The sequence below is a fragment of the Drosophila ficusphila genome, unplaced genomic scaffold (assembly GCF_018152265.1).
Source record: "Drosophila ficusphila isolate 14025-0441.05 unplaced genomic scaffold, ASM1815226v1 contig_197, whole genome shotgun sequence".
Taxonomy (NCBI): Eukaryota; Metazoa; Arthropoda; class Insecta; order Diptera; family Drosophilidae; genus Drosophila; species Drosophila ficusphila.
Window position 1 is genome coordinate 7,693,969 of NW_025064091.1, and position 15,895 is coordinate 7,709,863.

Genomic DNA, 15,895 nt, shown 5'->3' on the forward strand with positions numbered 1-15,895 from the left:
GCAAACAAATATTTTTATAATCGAGAAATAGTTGTAAATAAAATTTTGCTCGCCTTGTAGCTTGTTTATAAAAAGTTTCCGTTAAAGTTAATACGAAACACAAATGTAATGTTTATTATTTATTTTATTGCACTTTGCAACCTATTTACTTAACTACAATAATGGTTGTAGTTTAAAGTTTACCTTTCAGTGGCAGAGAGAGGACAACACGGAGTCCCTCGAAGGTGGAAGGATATCTGCACAGGAAATGGATACTCGGACATGTTACGATGCTGCGTTGGGAAACCACTGCTCACTGCTCGCTGGAAAACCCACCGGAGGCGCCACCGATGAAAGGCGGCACATTAACGATGAAAAGTAGCAGAAACAACCGAATTAGCCATGCACCGACAGCTCAAGGAATTCCAGGATCTCCAGGCTCTCGTCATTTCGACTAAATGGTTATGTACATAACCGAGCGCCGAACATCTGAGCAGCTGCTGCCGCTTTTCCCGAGTTTCCCGAATTTCCCCCACTTACTTTTTGGGGTCAACCGAGCAATCTACCCGCAGCGGCTTTGCGGTGGATTTATTTTATTGCCAAAAATGAGAAGCCAACAAAAAACACTCAAAACGAGTTCAATTGGGCGACGTGGGTTTTACTCTAAAAAAAAGGTGTATTTTTGAGTGTATTTTAACAACAAATTCATTTATTTACAAGTAGAAAGATAAGTTATAGAATATTTATTAATTACTTTGTTTTCTATATAAGTTTTTGAGCTTGGGCTTATCCCAATCACAGTAGCCATTTTATAAACTATACTTTATGATTATTAAAATATAGGTAATTAAATGAATTTATTTTTTATACATTTGTGTTTTTGCATATTCTATTGCTACACTTTATAGAGTATAATCAGATGAAGAAACAAAAAGGCACCCAAAGCAACTGGAATTGGGATAGGTTGCGGTGGCCGTGGCCAAGTCGCCTTTTTGTGTGGTCTAGGTCCTGGTCGTGGCTTTAATCCTTTCGCCTCTGCTAACTAACCTCACTAACTGGCTTCGTCCTTTTTCGGTGTCTTTTGCTTGGGAAAGCGGTGCGCAGCTCATAAAACGCAATACATATGCGCATTTCATTTGATTTGATTTAATTTTATTGCCTTTTATGTACGTTGCTGCTTGGCTGCTCTTTGTTGCCAAAACAAAAAAAAAAAACAAAAAAAACAAAAAGGAGAGGGAAACCAAGGAAAAAACAAAGGGAAAGGCGAACAGGATGTGCCACTTTGTGTTGGAATTAATTTAATTTGATTTTTATTTATTTATGCCAATGGAAATTCGTTCGTTTTTGTTTTGAATCGGGCGAGCCAATTTACAAATACAGCCAAAGTGTGCAATAAAATTTAGTGGCAATGCGTACGGCTAAACTCTAAATTCGATAATCAATTAGGCTTAAAATTGAATTTCATTCAGATAAAATGCAGGATCTACAATAAACAAAAAAAGGACTTTCAGACTATTTTAGATTTGATATTAAACTTTACTTTTCAGTAACTGAATTGTTGTTAATATCAAAGATGTTATTTAATCGACATTTTCTTATTTTTTTTTGCTTGTTTGCCCGGCCATTGTGCAACTGTCAATCTATTCCAGCCAAGTCAGTCAGCCAGTTAGCCCGGTTCAAATGCCGAGCTGCTTTGTTCCCCGGTCTGAGCCTATTTGTCTGCCAGTGTCTTTGAGTTTTTTTCGCTGTCTCCCAAGAAGGAGCAGAAGTCGAGTCCGTTTATATGGCTAGTCATGTGGCACGCATCATCATTTATCACGGAACGCGGCGAAAACTCGCAGGACTACTGACAACAAGCCAAGAACCGACCTCCAATCTTCCGAATCTTCCGAATCTCCCCGACTTTTTCCACCCACAAAAGTCGTCGCCGTTTTCTTGTCGCTGTCGCTACTATTTTTTCCCTTTCCCTTTCCTTCAGTTCTCCCCTCTCTCCCTTTTTTGCGGCTATTCGGTCTCCTGCGTTTCCTTTCGCTTCTTCTTTGTTGTTGTCGACGCTTATCTTGCCCGTTTGACATTGATGTGCAGGCGTACAGTGGAAACAATTTGAAAAATTAAATAAATTTTTTTTTTTTTATAAAATTTGGGTATGAGTAATCACTCATACGTATGAAATATCACGCATACGCCTTGTTGCCTTTCCCTAGTTAATTTGATAACAATATTAATTAGTTTTATCCTACTATTTATTTATTTTTTACATTATACACTGGGTTCCACTGTACCTTCACCAACGTTTGTTGGTCCTGTCATGTAACGGTTAAATCTGCATGAAAAATTAATGCTGTGTTGTTGATACGAGGCGAAAAAAGTGGGGGAAAAGCTGGTGGAAATCGGTGCCGGCGGCGTATTACGTATTTCTGTGTCTGTGAGTTGTTGTGTATCGAAATTAGCATTGCGGCACAACTCCACCCACATTTTTCCCGTTGTCCGCATTCTCAATTTCGTTTATCGCTGCATTTTATTCAGCACATGCACTTCTTCTCTTTTGCTTGCCATTTACCTTTCCCTCTTCTATTTAACGGTTTTTTTTTTCTATTAGGGACCTCCCAACAGTTTTAGTTGGTTTTATTGTCTGTCATTGATTCTCTGATCTCTATGTTAAGCTAAAAACTAAAGAGATGACAATTAAATTTTTTTATTTTAGTACTCTTTTTTACCGTTACAATGGATTTATCTATGCATTTGTCCAACCATTTTACGCTTCATTTTGGGACATTTACTACACAAAGCAGCACTAAATTTCGGGATACAGTGAACACTCATTAGCTGGGACGCCATGGGGGACTTGAAAAATGAAACTGACGCCGCTGCTGCGTCGACTGCGACAGCGAAGCCGACGTCGACGGCAACTGAGACAGCGGCTCGTCTGCGTCGCGTCGCTGCAGCAGCGCTGCCGCTGCGCGGTTAACCGTTTCGCGCTGAAAGCCAAGCAGCGAATTACCATTACGCGAGTGCTGCTGCTGCGCTGCCAGCGTCAGCGCCGTTCGCCGTGTTGTTGTTGTTGTTGTTGCTGCTGTGGTCGTTGCCATTCCCGCTTTCCATCCCGCTCCCCCACTTTTTCTTCCAGTTCCTGCTGCTACTGCGGGCACAACTCCTGATACCGCTGCTTCCTTCTTTGTTGTTTTTGCTATTCCTCCTGTTTTCGCTGCACCCGGCTGCGCAGTCCGCTTTGCTGCCGGCGGCCGAGAAGCAGCGGCTGTTGAAGGATTTGCTGTAAATAGTTATCAGAAATGGTGGCAATTATCATTACTATTTGTATAGTTTTTGTTTACCTGCCGTCTTTCCTGGTGATCCTGTAAACACTTTTGTCCTCAGTTCCGACCCAGCCTTACCCGCATCCTTGGATGCTTGTTTTGCGTTCAAAGGGTGGGCCTTGCCCTCCGAAGTGGCTGCACTGCGGCCAGCAATCGTTCGATTTGCCGATCGATTGGTGGCGTCTGGAATCGCACACCGTTGGCTCTGCGGCTTGGGCGTTTTCTGACTTGTGGCATTCCGGGCTTGCTGCAAATGCTGCGCCTGCTTTTGCAGGATCTCCGCCTTGAGAATCTGCTGCTGGGTGCGGAAGGCGCGCTTGTAGGCTGACACCTGTTCAATAAAAAGAAAATACATTTATTATTATTTATTTAAGAATTCACTATGTAGCAATAAATACCTGCGAGGCACTCGCCACCAGCAGCTGATTGGCTCCTTTGAGATTTGCAGACGTTCTGGCTGGTGGTGGCTCTCGCTTCTGCTGCTTCTCTTCCGGCCTTTTCACAAGCTGATCCTGATGATCGTGATGCGATTTCTTGGGAGGACTTGCCGCAGGAAACTCGTGCTTGTGCTTCTCGGGCGAGTGGAGGAAGGCCTGATGGCTGAACCGGCTCACCTGGTTCGAGGTGACCTTCGTCACCCGCGGCTTGTCCTGATTCGCCTGCGCCACTTTCACCGGCTTCTCCAGCAGCAGCTTCTTCTTCAGAGGCTTGTCCTTTGCGCCTTTGGTCTTGAGGGGAACGGGACTGAGTGGCAGGTCCTTGGCCGTCGGGTCTTCCACCTTGGGTGCCGTCTGCAGGTTGCGCTGCTGCAGCTGCAGTCGCCGCACGGGTGCCAATGGGACCCGACTGATCTCATCTTGGCCAGAAAGCGAACTGGAAAACGATCCGGCCTTCGCCTTTGAACTGCCTGGATGCTTGGATGTGACACCCAAGGGGCTTCTGTGTGGCTCTGCATTTGCTGCATTTACTGGCGACGATCCTGATGTTTCGCCCGAAGTTGATTCCATAAGTGCGCTCAACTTTGATCTTTGACTCGATCCAGAGGAGACTCCAGCACAGTTTTCTTTGCCTTTGCTGGAACTTGCCACCGCTGGCTTATCTGCTGCTTTTAAATTTGATACCAAAGAGCTGCTCGAACTGTGTGATTTACTCCAATCCTCTGCAGCAGCTTCATCCCAATCTGTGGAATTTTCTTCCGTAATTTTTATGTTGCCAAAACTGGGCACTAAACTTTGAATCGATTCCTGAGCAGAAGTTTCTGAGAAAAAAAAAACAAATATTTTAATAGCAATAATAAAATGAAAAATATGTAAAGTAGCAAGTAGCTTACCTGAATTCCCTTCCAATTTGTTTGGCCAAGTAACTGCCGAAGTGGTCGGCTTGAAGGTGGTCCGCGAACTGCTGTCCACGCTGGATCCCCGCGTGGTGGCCCCGCTGCCGAAGGGACCGACTGGCGTGGCGGGTCGCAGGATCACGTGTTCCATCAGCTGAACGGGCTGCTCAAGGCTGCGGCTCCGCTGGCGATAGTTGGCATGGAGGACATTGTGGAAGCCCAGCTGGCGCGGCTGTTGGCCCAGCTCCGAGCGGCGATGGCCGCCATATACCATCGTGGAGTTGTCGATGCGATGCCTTGGGGTGTTGTGGCGCCGCACGAGGGCAGTGGCATTGGCAGCGGACCTCGGCTGACTTCGGTCGAAGGCGTAACTGGCCACGGGTCCATCGGCGAACTGGATGTACTCGAACTGCTTGATGCGATCGCCCAAAGTCTGGAAGCGGAAGCGCATCTCCGACGGCTGTCGACCGTTTCCGGTGATGTGGCTGCCGTTTCCGGTGGCTTGGCCGCCTCCCTTTCGGTGACCCAGTTCCGAGACCCGGGCCCTTCCTCGCCGTCCCCCCTCCTCCGCCGCCTCCTGCTCCAGCTGAGCAATCACCGAAATGCGACGCTTGAGGGCAGCATCCACCGGCATCAGGGACTCCACATCGCAGTCGCGGGCCACGTGAAGGTGCTGCGCCAGCGAGGACTTCGCAATGGCCGCCATGTGGTGCTGCCGACTCGGCGGCATCGTCACAGTGGATCGCAGGCCAGCAGCTCCCGACGGCAGTGGCGGCATGCTCATCGATCGGCCACTGAACATGCCCTCCGACTCCATCAATTGCTCCTCCTTCTCGTTGACGGCTTGCCTGCTCCTCCGTTCCGATCTCCTTCGCTCCCTCCTCGCTCCTCGGCTGTTGTGCAGGGATCCCAGCAGGATATCGGTGTGGGAGGATCGGTCGCTGCTCGCACTGGAGCAATCCGAACTGGCGGCACTGCGCGCGGAACTTTGGCCATAAACCGAATAGGGACGCGCCGCCGAAAAGGACATCGAGCGGGGACGATTCGCCTGCATCATCGACTGCAGCAATTGCTCCGTCTGCAGGATGTGGCTGCGCGGGTAAATATCAGGCTGCGGCTTCGCCTTCTTGATCCTGCGCAAAGGACCCACATTCTCTGTTCGATGATGTGGTTGGCGATTGTCTAAAGTGAGAAAATCGAAAATTACAGGCTTTTTTATAAGGTGGTACCGCGCGCGAAACTCCCGCCTCGCGATCTTAGGATAAACTGCCGGGAAAGTGCTCAATGAGCGTGTCTTTATATAGAGATGGCAGCAAAAGAGAGTCTTAGAGCGTAAGCGATAGCACTCTCCCACAACATGAGCTGCGTCATTTGCTTAATGAGCGCAAGCAGTAAGTTGCATTCTCCCAGCATCTCCCGCTCTCACATATTTGTGACGCTTATGCTCCAAGTGTCTCATTGAATTACAAACTACGCTCCAAGACTCTCTTTTGCTTTTGATGCTATTTAAAAACGCTGCCGCCCTCACACTCCCTTCAGTTGTTCTTAAGTTGAGAGGGGACGCACATTAACCTCCCTAAAAGGTCGAAGTTACCGGTTAATGATATTATAGTGAAAAATTAAAGGAAAAGGCATATAAACACAGCAATATTCTGGATAAGTGTTTGCGATCTTCTTAAACTATAAATATTCACTGTTTCTTTAACTTCATTTCAGTTAAATTGATTCAATATCTGTTGCTTAACATGTGCTTGTGTGTGTGTCCGAGTCTCGTACTAGGAGAGTAGCTGTGGTATACTGGAAGGCATTGGATGATAAACAGGTAAGCGGAAGAAAACTGGAAATGAAAAACTTATACAAAACATACGTAAGCTGTAGCCATGCTCGTAATAAGTCCTAACGGCACTTTCGTATAGCTCGCTTGTGTTGCGCAGAAACCAAGGCTGAATTCGGCTATTGACTTTGATTAGGCGGTTCAGCTGGTCGGGTTTCATCGGGACTCTTCTTCGTTGGCTCTTCTTTTTCCACTCCTTTATGTTTTGTTATGACAAAATGTCGCGATGATAACGAGTGATTTGCTTCTTCGTGGTCTTTAATGATTGGATTAGCTGCTGCCTCGCGTTTGGACTCTAATAATTTTGCTTTGAAAATTCTCCAAATCGGATATATTATTTGAATTTGTATTTGCCTGTCGCTCAGATCGCTTTTGAACTGTTTGTAATTTTCTTATTAAAAACGAATGGCTGGGAAAAGTTAGGCGAAAATCTATATTCGGACGTAACTAACTGTGGTGTACTAAAACATGCCGGTGTGCGAAAATATTAAGCATCTATCTGTATTTTGAAAAAGAAAACACACACGAAACTCAAATAACGATAATGTTAAAGCAAAGTAAAAATATGTGTATAATTTCGGACGACTCCTAATTTTGACAAAACAATTGTGGTTTCCTTGGTTGATTTGATTTATTGTGAAACAAATTAAGTTAGGTATCTTGGAGAAATTTAAATTTACCAGTAAATATGTTGTACGCTTTTGCCATTAGCAATTTCCAGGATTAGTCGACTGATTAGGCAAAGTTTTCTTTCAAACTTTTATTTCAGCTACTTACGTTGTCAAGCAAAGAAGCCTGGCATTCCAAAATCAAACCGAAAACAGTCTGAAATGTTAATAACTCGATTGCACCGAATAAGCCACCGAATTGGCATTCCCCGGGGGCTTAGGAATCGGATCCCTATTTCGATCCACAATAATCCCCAACACGTTCCATCCGCACTGTCCGAAAACCAAAACTTAGTTGGATAATTATGTGTGTTTCAATCAAATTAGCCCACACCGGGCATACATAATGCACTCATGCTCACTCATTCGTTAGTCAACGCTACTAATCCCCATCCTGCGACTCCACTTCACCCACGAAAAACACCCATTTGACATTGATTTATCAGCGGCTGTCAAAGTGCCTTCATCTGCCTCCCCAAGTTCCGCCTACTTTACGCCCACTTGACGGGGCGTGGTCAAGGTAAAAATGTAATAATTAGCCGCAGTGATGTGATGATGTTCGGGGTCACCTTTCCAAAACCCCTCGTTAGCTATCTCCCCCTATCTCCCGTTGACTCGATTTTGAGCTTGGCCAGCAGCAATTTGTCAAAGTTTGGCCTGAAAAATGAATGCTGGTCGCCCGATGGGTACACTTAAAGAAAAAGACGCGGAAAGCCCTAAGCTTAGAAAACAAAATAAAACTTAAGGGATCTTATCAACGAATTGGTTTCCGAGTTTGTGTTTTTATATCTTTTTGCTTATAAATGTTTTTAGGAAAAAAAATCTTGAAAATAGATTACTCTAGCTATAATTTATTCTCCTATAATTAGTAAAAAGATAAACTTTCTGGAATTGTTGTTGAATCCTCCACTTCGTTATTTCACATCTGTGATTACAAATATGGTATCCGGTTAAAAGAGCCATAAAATACTTAAAAAACAAGAGGCACTCTACTGGATTCAGTGCTATAAACCCTTCTCATTCAGGTATCAGCATTTTTGTCTAGTGCCCTTCTATGGCCAGGTGGTGGAGTGGTGGAGTGGTGCTAGTGGTTGCCCGGTTGAGTGCGTGTACGGTAGTAGGGATGAGTCCATTGGTTGACCAGTCCATTGATGATGTTGTTTGCTTGTTTGTTATCGCCGCCCCAACGCACCTCCGCTGGCGAAAAGTGCGCAAAGTGCACAAAAAAAGGGAGGGGAAGGTAAAATACGGACGGACGGACAGCAGGACAGCAGGAAACCGGAGCCGACCTGTAAACCCAGACCCGGATCCAAATCCGGAGCAGCTGCATCAGATCCTTGGCTAAATGTATTCTGTGCGCACGAATGCAAAAATTGATTTTAATTCAATTACAGTGCGTAATTTATGCATTGCTAAAATCGACCACTAACCTTAGTGAAACCCCCTTTGGTATTCGACCTTCCGAATCGTCGCTTTTTCATCTATTTTTGCTGTTCATTTCAATTTCGGACTTTGGGTTTTGAAGAGTTCAAAATTTATGGCCTACTTTTTGGGGCTTTTTTTGAGGGGGTCTTTAAAGTTGTTATTTTAGCTTTTTATGGACTTAAATATGTTTTAAATATTATGATAAAAATTACATTAAATTACATTAGTATTTTTGCAGTGTCTTTGAACCTTCTTATCCTTTTGTAAAATGTTTTCTTAACGTTTTAAAAGTTTTGGCTAAATTAAGTTAATTAATTGACACAGCTACTTTTTTCTCCTCTGGTTATATTTTTTTGGCCACCTTTGACCTTCCTAATTGCAGCTTAGACAAGCACGCACACATCCAAGCCGAAACAAAAATGAAAGCAGTAAAAAATTCGAGTGCAAAACTTTCGCACTCCCCATTCCGTTTTGAGGACCCCGAAAAATATGCTGAAAGCAAAGGGGGGACCCTTCCCTTTTTGTCAGCTTTGCCTTCTCCGTCTCTAAGCTGCCACATTAGCAAGTGAGGTGCAAAGTTTACGAGTGTCCTTTTCCACTTCTTCTCTTGTTTCTGTCCTTTTTTTTGCCATCACTCCTTTTAAGACTTGCTGGCACTTTAAGCTACCCTGTTACTATCTGTTATAACAATAAATATATTATATAAATGTATATTTAAGCCTGCAAATTACATTTAGTATGTGTACTCAATAAGTATTTGTCTCTTTATATTTATATATCAGGCATATGGTGGCTGGAATTGGTGGTTAGAATACAGTTTATCTTGAACTTAGACCATCAAATATTTAACTCTTTTAAGAACATATAAAAATCTTCACATTTGGAAGAGTAAAATTTAATTTTTTAGACTCTGACTTTCTCGATATTTATTTCGAAGGATATTCCAGGGTATTTCTCCCTTCTGTCCTTTTTACTTAAAGTCAGCTTTCTTTCAGTTAAGTCTGCTTATGTCTGCAGTTGGGTCGCTGTTTGCCGTTGTTTCTCGGCTTTTTTATGTTTATTGCTGTTGCCGTTGATGTTGTTTGTTATGATTTTGAGTGGATGTGATGATGGGAGCCCACCACCCACTGTCGTTTTCTTTTGACAGGTGAGAAACTGGGGAAAGTGGGAGTGGCAAGTGGCAAGTGGCAAGTGGCAAGTGACTTCGAAAAGGTGACAAATAAGACCGGAATGGACCACTGTCCTTCTTCTTCTTCTTCTTCTGCTTCATCCTTCGTCCCTGCTGTTCAGTGGCCTCATTAAAATTGACATTCATTGCATTTGGGCAATTAGACTAATTGACTTTTAACCAGTTCGCGGCACATGTGACCCACTCACAGCCATTCCACCTTTGTGCCCCCTTTGCCTTTTCATGAATTTTGCATGGATTGGCGCGTTTTGTGGGCGGGGGGACTCAGTTGCATAATTTTGTGGGCGTGGGCCGTGGCTAATTTAGGTTGCTGCAGGTGGGCAATTTACGCAGTGCAAGAATAATCTATAAAATACCGACGTACTTAATCGCTAATCGATGCGAATGTTCACCAGTCAAAGTCAATTTTGTGCTAATTATGCTCAGTTGTTTGGGTTTTATAGAAGAATAGTTCAGTTGGTAATGCTATTAAAATAGTATCATAATAAAATAAAATTAAATTTTAAACATGAACTTGTTGATTACAATGTGATATGATTTAGTGTTTAATAGCATTGATTGGGTTTCCAATTATTTTACCAGTCCCACAATTTAACTTAAATAAATGGGATAAAATAAAAATATGTGAGTTTTTTATACCCTTGTTTTTTTTTTTTTTTTTATTAATTTGCCTAATGCATGTGGAACCGTCCATGCTCGAAAAGTGTCGGAGAAAAGAGCAATCGGTGGGATTACAGGAAAGTGAAAACTGTGATAAGGATCAATCAACTGAATCCTGCGGTCCACAATCCCCTTTTTGCTGTGCCCTTCTGTCCAGTTCCCCGCTGCTCGGTTCCTTAAGCTGGACGAGATTCTGGCCCAGACCTTGTCAAGGCCCTGACAAAAGAGGCGTGTGAGTGGTGAACAAAAAAAAAAAAACAAAAACCGCACAGGAATGTGGCAAAAGCTGAAAAGCGGGGAGAGCAAAAAAAAAAAAAAAAACAAAAATGGAGGGAAAAGCAGTGGAGCTACTGCAACGCGGAATGGCTGCGAAATGGAGATGAATGATGTGCGGGGGATTTGGAAACAGTTGCCACATGGCGTTAGTCAAGCTCAGGGATGCAAGTCAACTGCGCTTAGCGTTGCACTCACTTTTTGGGGGAAGGAAGGCTGCGGGGGAAGGGATGGAAAGACCCTTGGAAAATGCCGGGGAAAACCCAACACCCAACACCCAACAACGCACACAGTCCAAGTCCATCGCTCTGGCTCACTGCAGTCGCTCATTCATTCATTTGCCCAGTCAGGCATTCATTCATTTCCTTGATTATGTTTCTTATCAATGATAAATGAATATGAACGTAGCGAGCACTCAAAACTGCTCTAAACTGGCTGGCAAAGTGAAAGTAAAACCAGCAGGGGATGCCTTGGCTTTTTACCGCACTTGGCAAGTGGATTTTGTTGTGCTGACGCGATTTTATAGGTCACCTTTCCGAATAAATTTAATATTTTTTTTTTTAATAATGGGTAATGTATTAAGAAAGAAATAGGGTGTTAAAAAAGGTTTTTTTTCAATATATATATTTTATTTTTATTTAAAATCTTGTTTTTGACCAAGCATTAGAAATACAGTGAATCGAAGAATAATTGTTTTGAATATTCCAAGTGTCAGTTAAGTATTCTATGAATTCCCCGTTTTTGATTTGGCCTATAAGAAATCAATATGCCACGCCTGCTACCTACACACATCACAAATCCCAGAGTTCGTTGGAGCGAAAGCCAAAAGGGAAAACGAAAGTCAAGCGCAGCCCAGGACGAAATAAAACCGAACTGCTCCTGATGCGGCTGCACATCCAACCATCCAACCATCCAACCATCCAACCTTCCACATGGCCACCCTTTCCAGATCCTCCAGCCATGAGTCTACATCCCGATCTCGACCAAAGCAGAGGATACGCAGCCCGAACCAATCCAAATCGCTTCACACTTGGCGAAAAAACCCTATTCAAGAAATAATTTATAATATATTTCGTTGGGAACATTTCTATATTCATTTAAATGGTTTAGAAAATAGCCTTTAAAATTTTAATATTGGCACATTCGAACATACTTATTTTCTTTAAGAGGATATTCCCATATAATACAAATTTTTTTTTACCAGTGTCGAACACATTCGCCACGCCATCTCTTGATTGCCGCAACGACTTTGGAGCGCAAAGTTCTTTGTGGTCAGGCATGCGATGGGTTAAAGGGAACAGTTGAGGGTTAAGGCGGGCGGGCGGTGGTATGGCCAAAATTCTCGCTGGGAATCAGCTAAAACAGGCGGGTGAAAGCGGGGGATGAGGGCGGTTTTGGCCGATTCAAGTGGGCGCTCGGCAATTTTCCAGCACTTTAGAAATAAAATTTTTAACAACTCGTCGAGGCGGCCGCTAAGTGCGCCGACGTTTAAACTCCCCAGAGGCGGAAAAAATCCAAGGGGGCGGGGTTTCACAGGTGCGGTTTTACTGAGAGAAAAATATATATATAATATATATATATCGATTTACAAAAAAAAGCAAAAGTAGTGTAAGTAAAGGTGAAATGTAAATATTTACTTGGAATCGAGATAGATGAAGCTTTTTGGCCCTTTAAAAGTTTGTTAAAAGTATAGTAATATTTTCTAAAATATGAAAATCTGGAATTAAATATTTGAAAATAGTTCGCAATAGCAACGAGTTTTCTGCAAGTGTATTACTGAGGTCAGCCTCGGCCGTCTTCCTTGACCTTCTGTCAGATCCAATTCCGCTCAGCGCAAAACTTTGGCCATGCAGCTAAAATATGCAGAAAGGAGCAGCAGCGGCGGCATCACCATCATCATCATCATCATCATCATCAGCAGCAGCAGCAGCAGCAGCGGAATCATCATGGAAAGTACTGGAGCAGCGGGGCTCTAACATCAATTACGCACACATTGAAGGCATGTGCCACGCCCACTCGTCCTCGCCCACTCACCCACTCGCCCACTCACCTACTCGCCCACTCACCCACTCGTCCTCGCTAACATCCTTCGTTATCCCTTTGATGGACTTTCCAATGAATTAATAATGCTGAGTGGGTGAGCTGCATATTCTTGCACCTCTCGGCCACGCCAATCCACGTAATTATGTCACGGGTTAATAGAAGACTGCACCATTGGGGGCTAACGGGGGGTTAAGGGGTTAAGTCCTGTCCGAGTAGATGCCTTAAAAGGCATCGATTGTCCTTGTGATCCAGCCAGCGTTTCCTCCCAGCTCCCCCGGTTCCTGTTCCACTTTCTCCTGCATTATTTATGCCAATTGACGTTGAATAATTAGCCTTCCGTTTTTGCTGGGGCTTAAAGTTGTCAGCCCAACAGCGTGCCCATTTTGACCCCCTCACCATTTCCATTAACCCCCTGGTGCTTTGGTAATTTGTGATATATGACTAGTCAATGGCGGCCATCAATATTTCCCGGGCTAATGACTCCGCCGGCTTGCAGCGTCATCGCTTCAAAGGCGAGATGCCGGGGAAAGTGCATAAAAAATAAACTGCAAAAGGGAGTCGCAGGATATAATGACTATAATGACTATAATGACGAACCAAATGACAAGCGGGAAAATGGCTTATGGCTATTAGGAAATTCTATTCTCGCGCACCCACCAATCGATTTCGCCCCTTCAATATCAATATATACCTGGGCAAATTAGTGGAAAATACAATTTTAATTTTTAAACAAGTCACTTGAAGCAAACAAACAAGCAAACGGCAAACCAAAAAAAAAGAAAGGCGGCCGACAAGTCGCAAGTCGCAAGTTTTCTGCCACTCTCCCCAGGGACAATCAAACGGAATGCGAAAATCTGCAACCGCCAAGGAAATGGAGCCGGAAAAATACAGCTCGCAGAAAAAAGAAGAGAAACAAATTGTGAAAGGCGAAAGAATCCGAAAAGTAGGAAAGAGGCGGGGCGAAAGCACAACATGTGAGAAACTCTTTGGGTTCATGTTCTTCAATACCCTTAGAAAGGAATAAAACTCCAGACTCTCAAACATTATCAACTCAATTCAATGATAAACTCAATTACATTTCCCTCACTTGAAAGATGAAAAATCCTAAGAAAATTAAGAAACTAGTCATGGATTTCTCAATTTACCATTTATTTTTGGTTTATTGTACAGATTACTTTTATTATAGTATTATATGTGAAAAAATACACAGATTCCAATCTAACATATCATATCTTCAGTTCTAATACAGATCGTTTGGTTAGAGCATTTAAAGTCCCTCCAAACTATTTTTCTTCAAGTTTTCCCCACTTTCGTTTCGTTTTTTTTTTGCTGTTTTGTGCGAGTTTCTTTTTTCTCTCTCTATGTGTGTGTGAGAGTGTGTGCGTGTGTGTGTTGTGATGTGCCGGGGGAATTGGCTTTTGGGCTTTGAGTCCTGACAAGTGTGCCGAAATGTCCCAGACATTTGTCATGCCTCCGAAAGGAGGGGCAGCTGTCGTGCGAGTCGTGTGAGTCTGGGCGTTTGTGTGGCGGGGCAGAAGTCGCATGGATACTCGTACATTGAATGAGCGGCCTACAATCAGCCAGCTGCCCCCCGTCCCTCATCAGCTGTCAGTCAATCAAATAAGCAGATAGCTATGCTAAATGTGAGAGCGGGCTGCCAATTGTAGGTGGGATTCGGGATTCGGGATTCGGGATTCAGGATTCGTTCGTTTCCTCGTCTGACTTTAAAAACCGGAGGGCGTTTCGGTCAGCAGTTTAACCAACAGGTTTTGCGAGCACAAAAGGAGACTTTCTTTGTTATACCTGCGAACTTTTAACTCAATTTATAAGGTTTTCGAATACCAACAGGTCTTTGTTACTCTTGAGAAACGAATATAATATTTATAAATGTGAAACATATTAGGAAATTCCCAGGTACAGCTATAAGTTATAATATATTCAAAAAGTAATTAAAGCACTTGTCGGAGTGAAAATCCCACTTAAAGTCTTTCGTATTTCGGCACCCACTTTAAGCTTAACTAATCGATCTATTAACTTCGTCAGCTCTCGGGGAAAACGAAATCCCCACAAGCCCTGTAAGCAGCTTCTCGGCATTTTCCGGAGCCCGCGAAGTTTATGAAAAAGTAAATAGATCCATTAACCTGTTAACGTGGATTACCTGCCACTCGCGATTTTCTTTTCTTTGGCGCCAGCCTCTTCTTTAGTTTGCCGAAAATCCCCCGCCTGGATTTTCCCCCTGAGAACTTCTTTTCGGGACGAATTTTAAATGCAAACGCAGTTAAATAAATTGCCACCTGATAGGAAAGTCAACAGGGCGGCGGCCTCTGTTAGTTCAGCGGCAAGGAAAACAAGAAGGAAAATAAGGGGAAAACAAGAAACAACAAAGGCGTGGCACGTACAGTCCTTCTTCTCGGAAAGTATGCATTGATAAAAAGGTTTTTTTTATTTTACAAATGAAAACAAAATGCTATGAATGATTTGATTCAAAACTTATGGCTTAGTTATTTCAAATCATAGCATAACATCTGATAAGGATATAGTTATTTGCTGTAATAGATTTTATTTTCTATTTGTATTGGTTTATAGAGGATGCAACAATTTTTTTCAAGTGTTTTCCCTACCTATTTTTCTCCGGCTTCGCCCTTCAATGGCGGACTGAAGGTGAACAAATTGACAAAGGCGTCAAAGTGAAGTTGCCCCGCAGGACTGGCTGCTCCTGCTACTCCTTTTCCCCGCCTTCAGCCCCTCGTTTAGTTTATGCCACTGATTTCGCTTTCAGCCCCTGTGTATTCCCCGTTTGCTGGCTCCCTCAACTCCTGGGCCAGATTACGCATACGCCGCGTGTGTCACGCATTTTTATTTGCCAGCTGGGGGGATGGGAAAAGCGGAGGTCAGAGCTCAGCGTTCAGCGTTCAGCTGCCTGTGGTTCACCTCTGTTGCCTTCAAAAATGAAATTAAATGCCTTTGATTTATTTATTTATTTATTTATTTATTGTTCAACATCTTCGCCAGGAGAGCGGCTGACTTATTTTTTTTAAGGGGAATGGTCCAGCAGAGGGAATTTAAAAGAGGTTCTTTGATACGTTTTTCTGGGCGGTCTTTTAATATGTACATAAATTATGCAGTTCTGGTCAAAGCCAACTAATGGAGGTCATTTCAGGGGGGAAATGGATTGAA

At 43.5% G+C, this 15,895-nt stretch overlaps 2 protein-coding genes across 3 annotated transcripts in view; one reads left to right on the forward strand and one right to left on the reverse strand.

The window, feature by feature from the left end:
* Positions 1-2,557: 2,557 nt before the first annotated feature.
* On the reverse strand, positions 2,558-7,037 carry LOC108097970 (AF4/FMR2 family member lilli). 2 transcript variants are annotated; one of them, XR_001771815.2, is made up of 6 exons: positions 6,494-7,037; positions 4,624-5,808; positions 3,692-4,551; positions 3,312-3,624; positions 2,697-3,250; positions 2,558-2,642 (listed from the first exon to the last, which is right to left on the reverse strand). XR_001771815.2 is itself a non-coding variant. In XM_017200585.2 (5 exons), exons 1-5 carry the CDS (start codon positions 6,618-6,620, stop codon positions 2,802-2,804), a joined length of 2,934 nt encoding a protein of 977 aa, XP_017056074.1. In that variant the 5' UTR covers positions 6,621-7,037; the 3' UTR covers positions 2,659-2,801. The 2 variants fall into 2 exon arrangements, 1 of the variants encoding a protein (XP_017056074.1); XM_017200585.2 differs by lacking the exon at positions 2,558-2,642 and having other exon boundaries at positions 2,659-3,250.
* Positions 6,186-15,895, forward strand: part of LOC108097971 (acetylcholine receptor subunit alpha-like) — a 116,471-nt gene continuing 106,761 nt past the window's right edge. The window contains exons 1-2 of the mRNA XM_017200587.2: positions 6,186-6,209; positions 6,343-6,448. The gene's annotated coding sequence lies outside the window, so the exon portion shown is untranslated. The remainder of the gene's footprint in view (positions 6,210-6,342; positions 6,449-15,895) is intronic.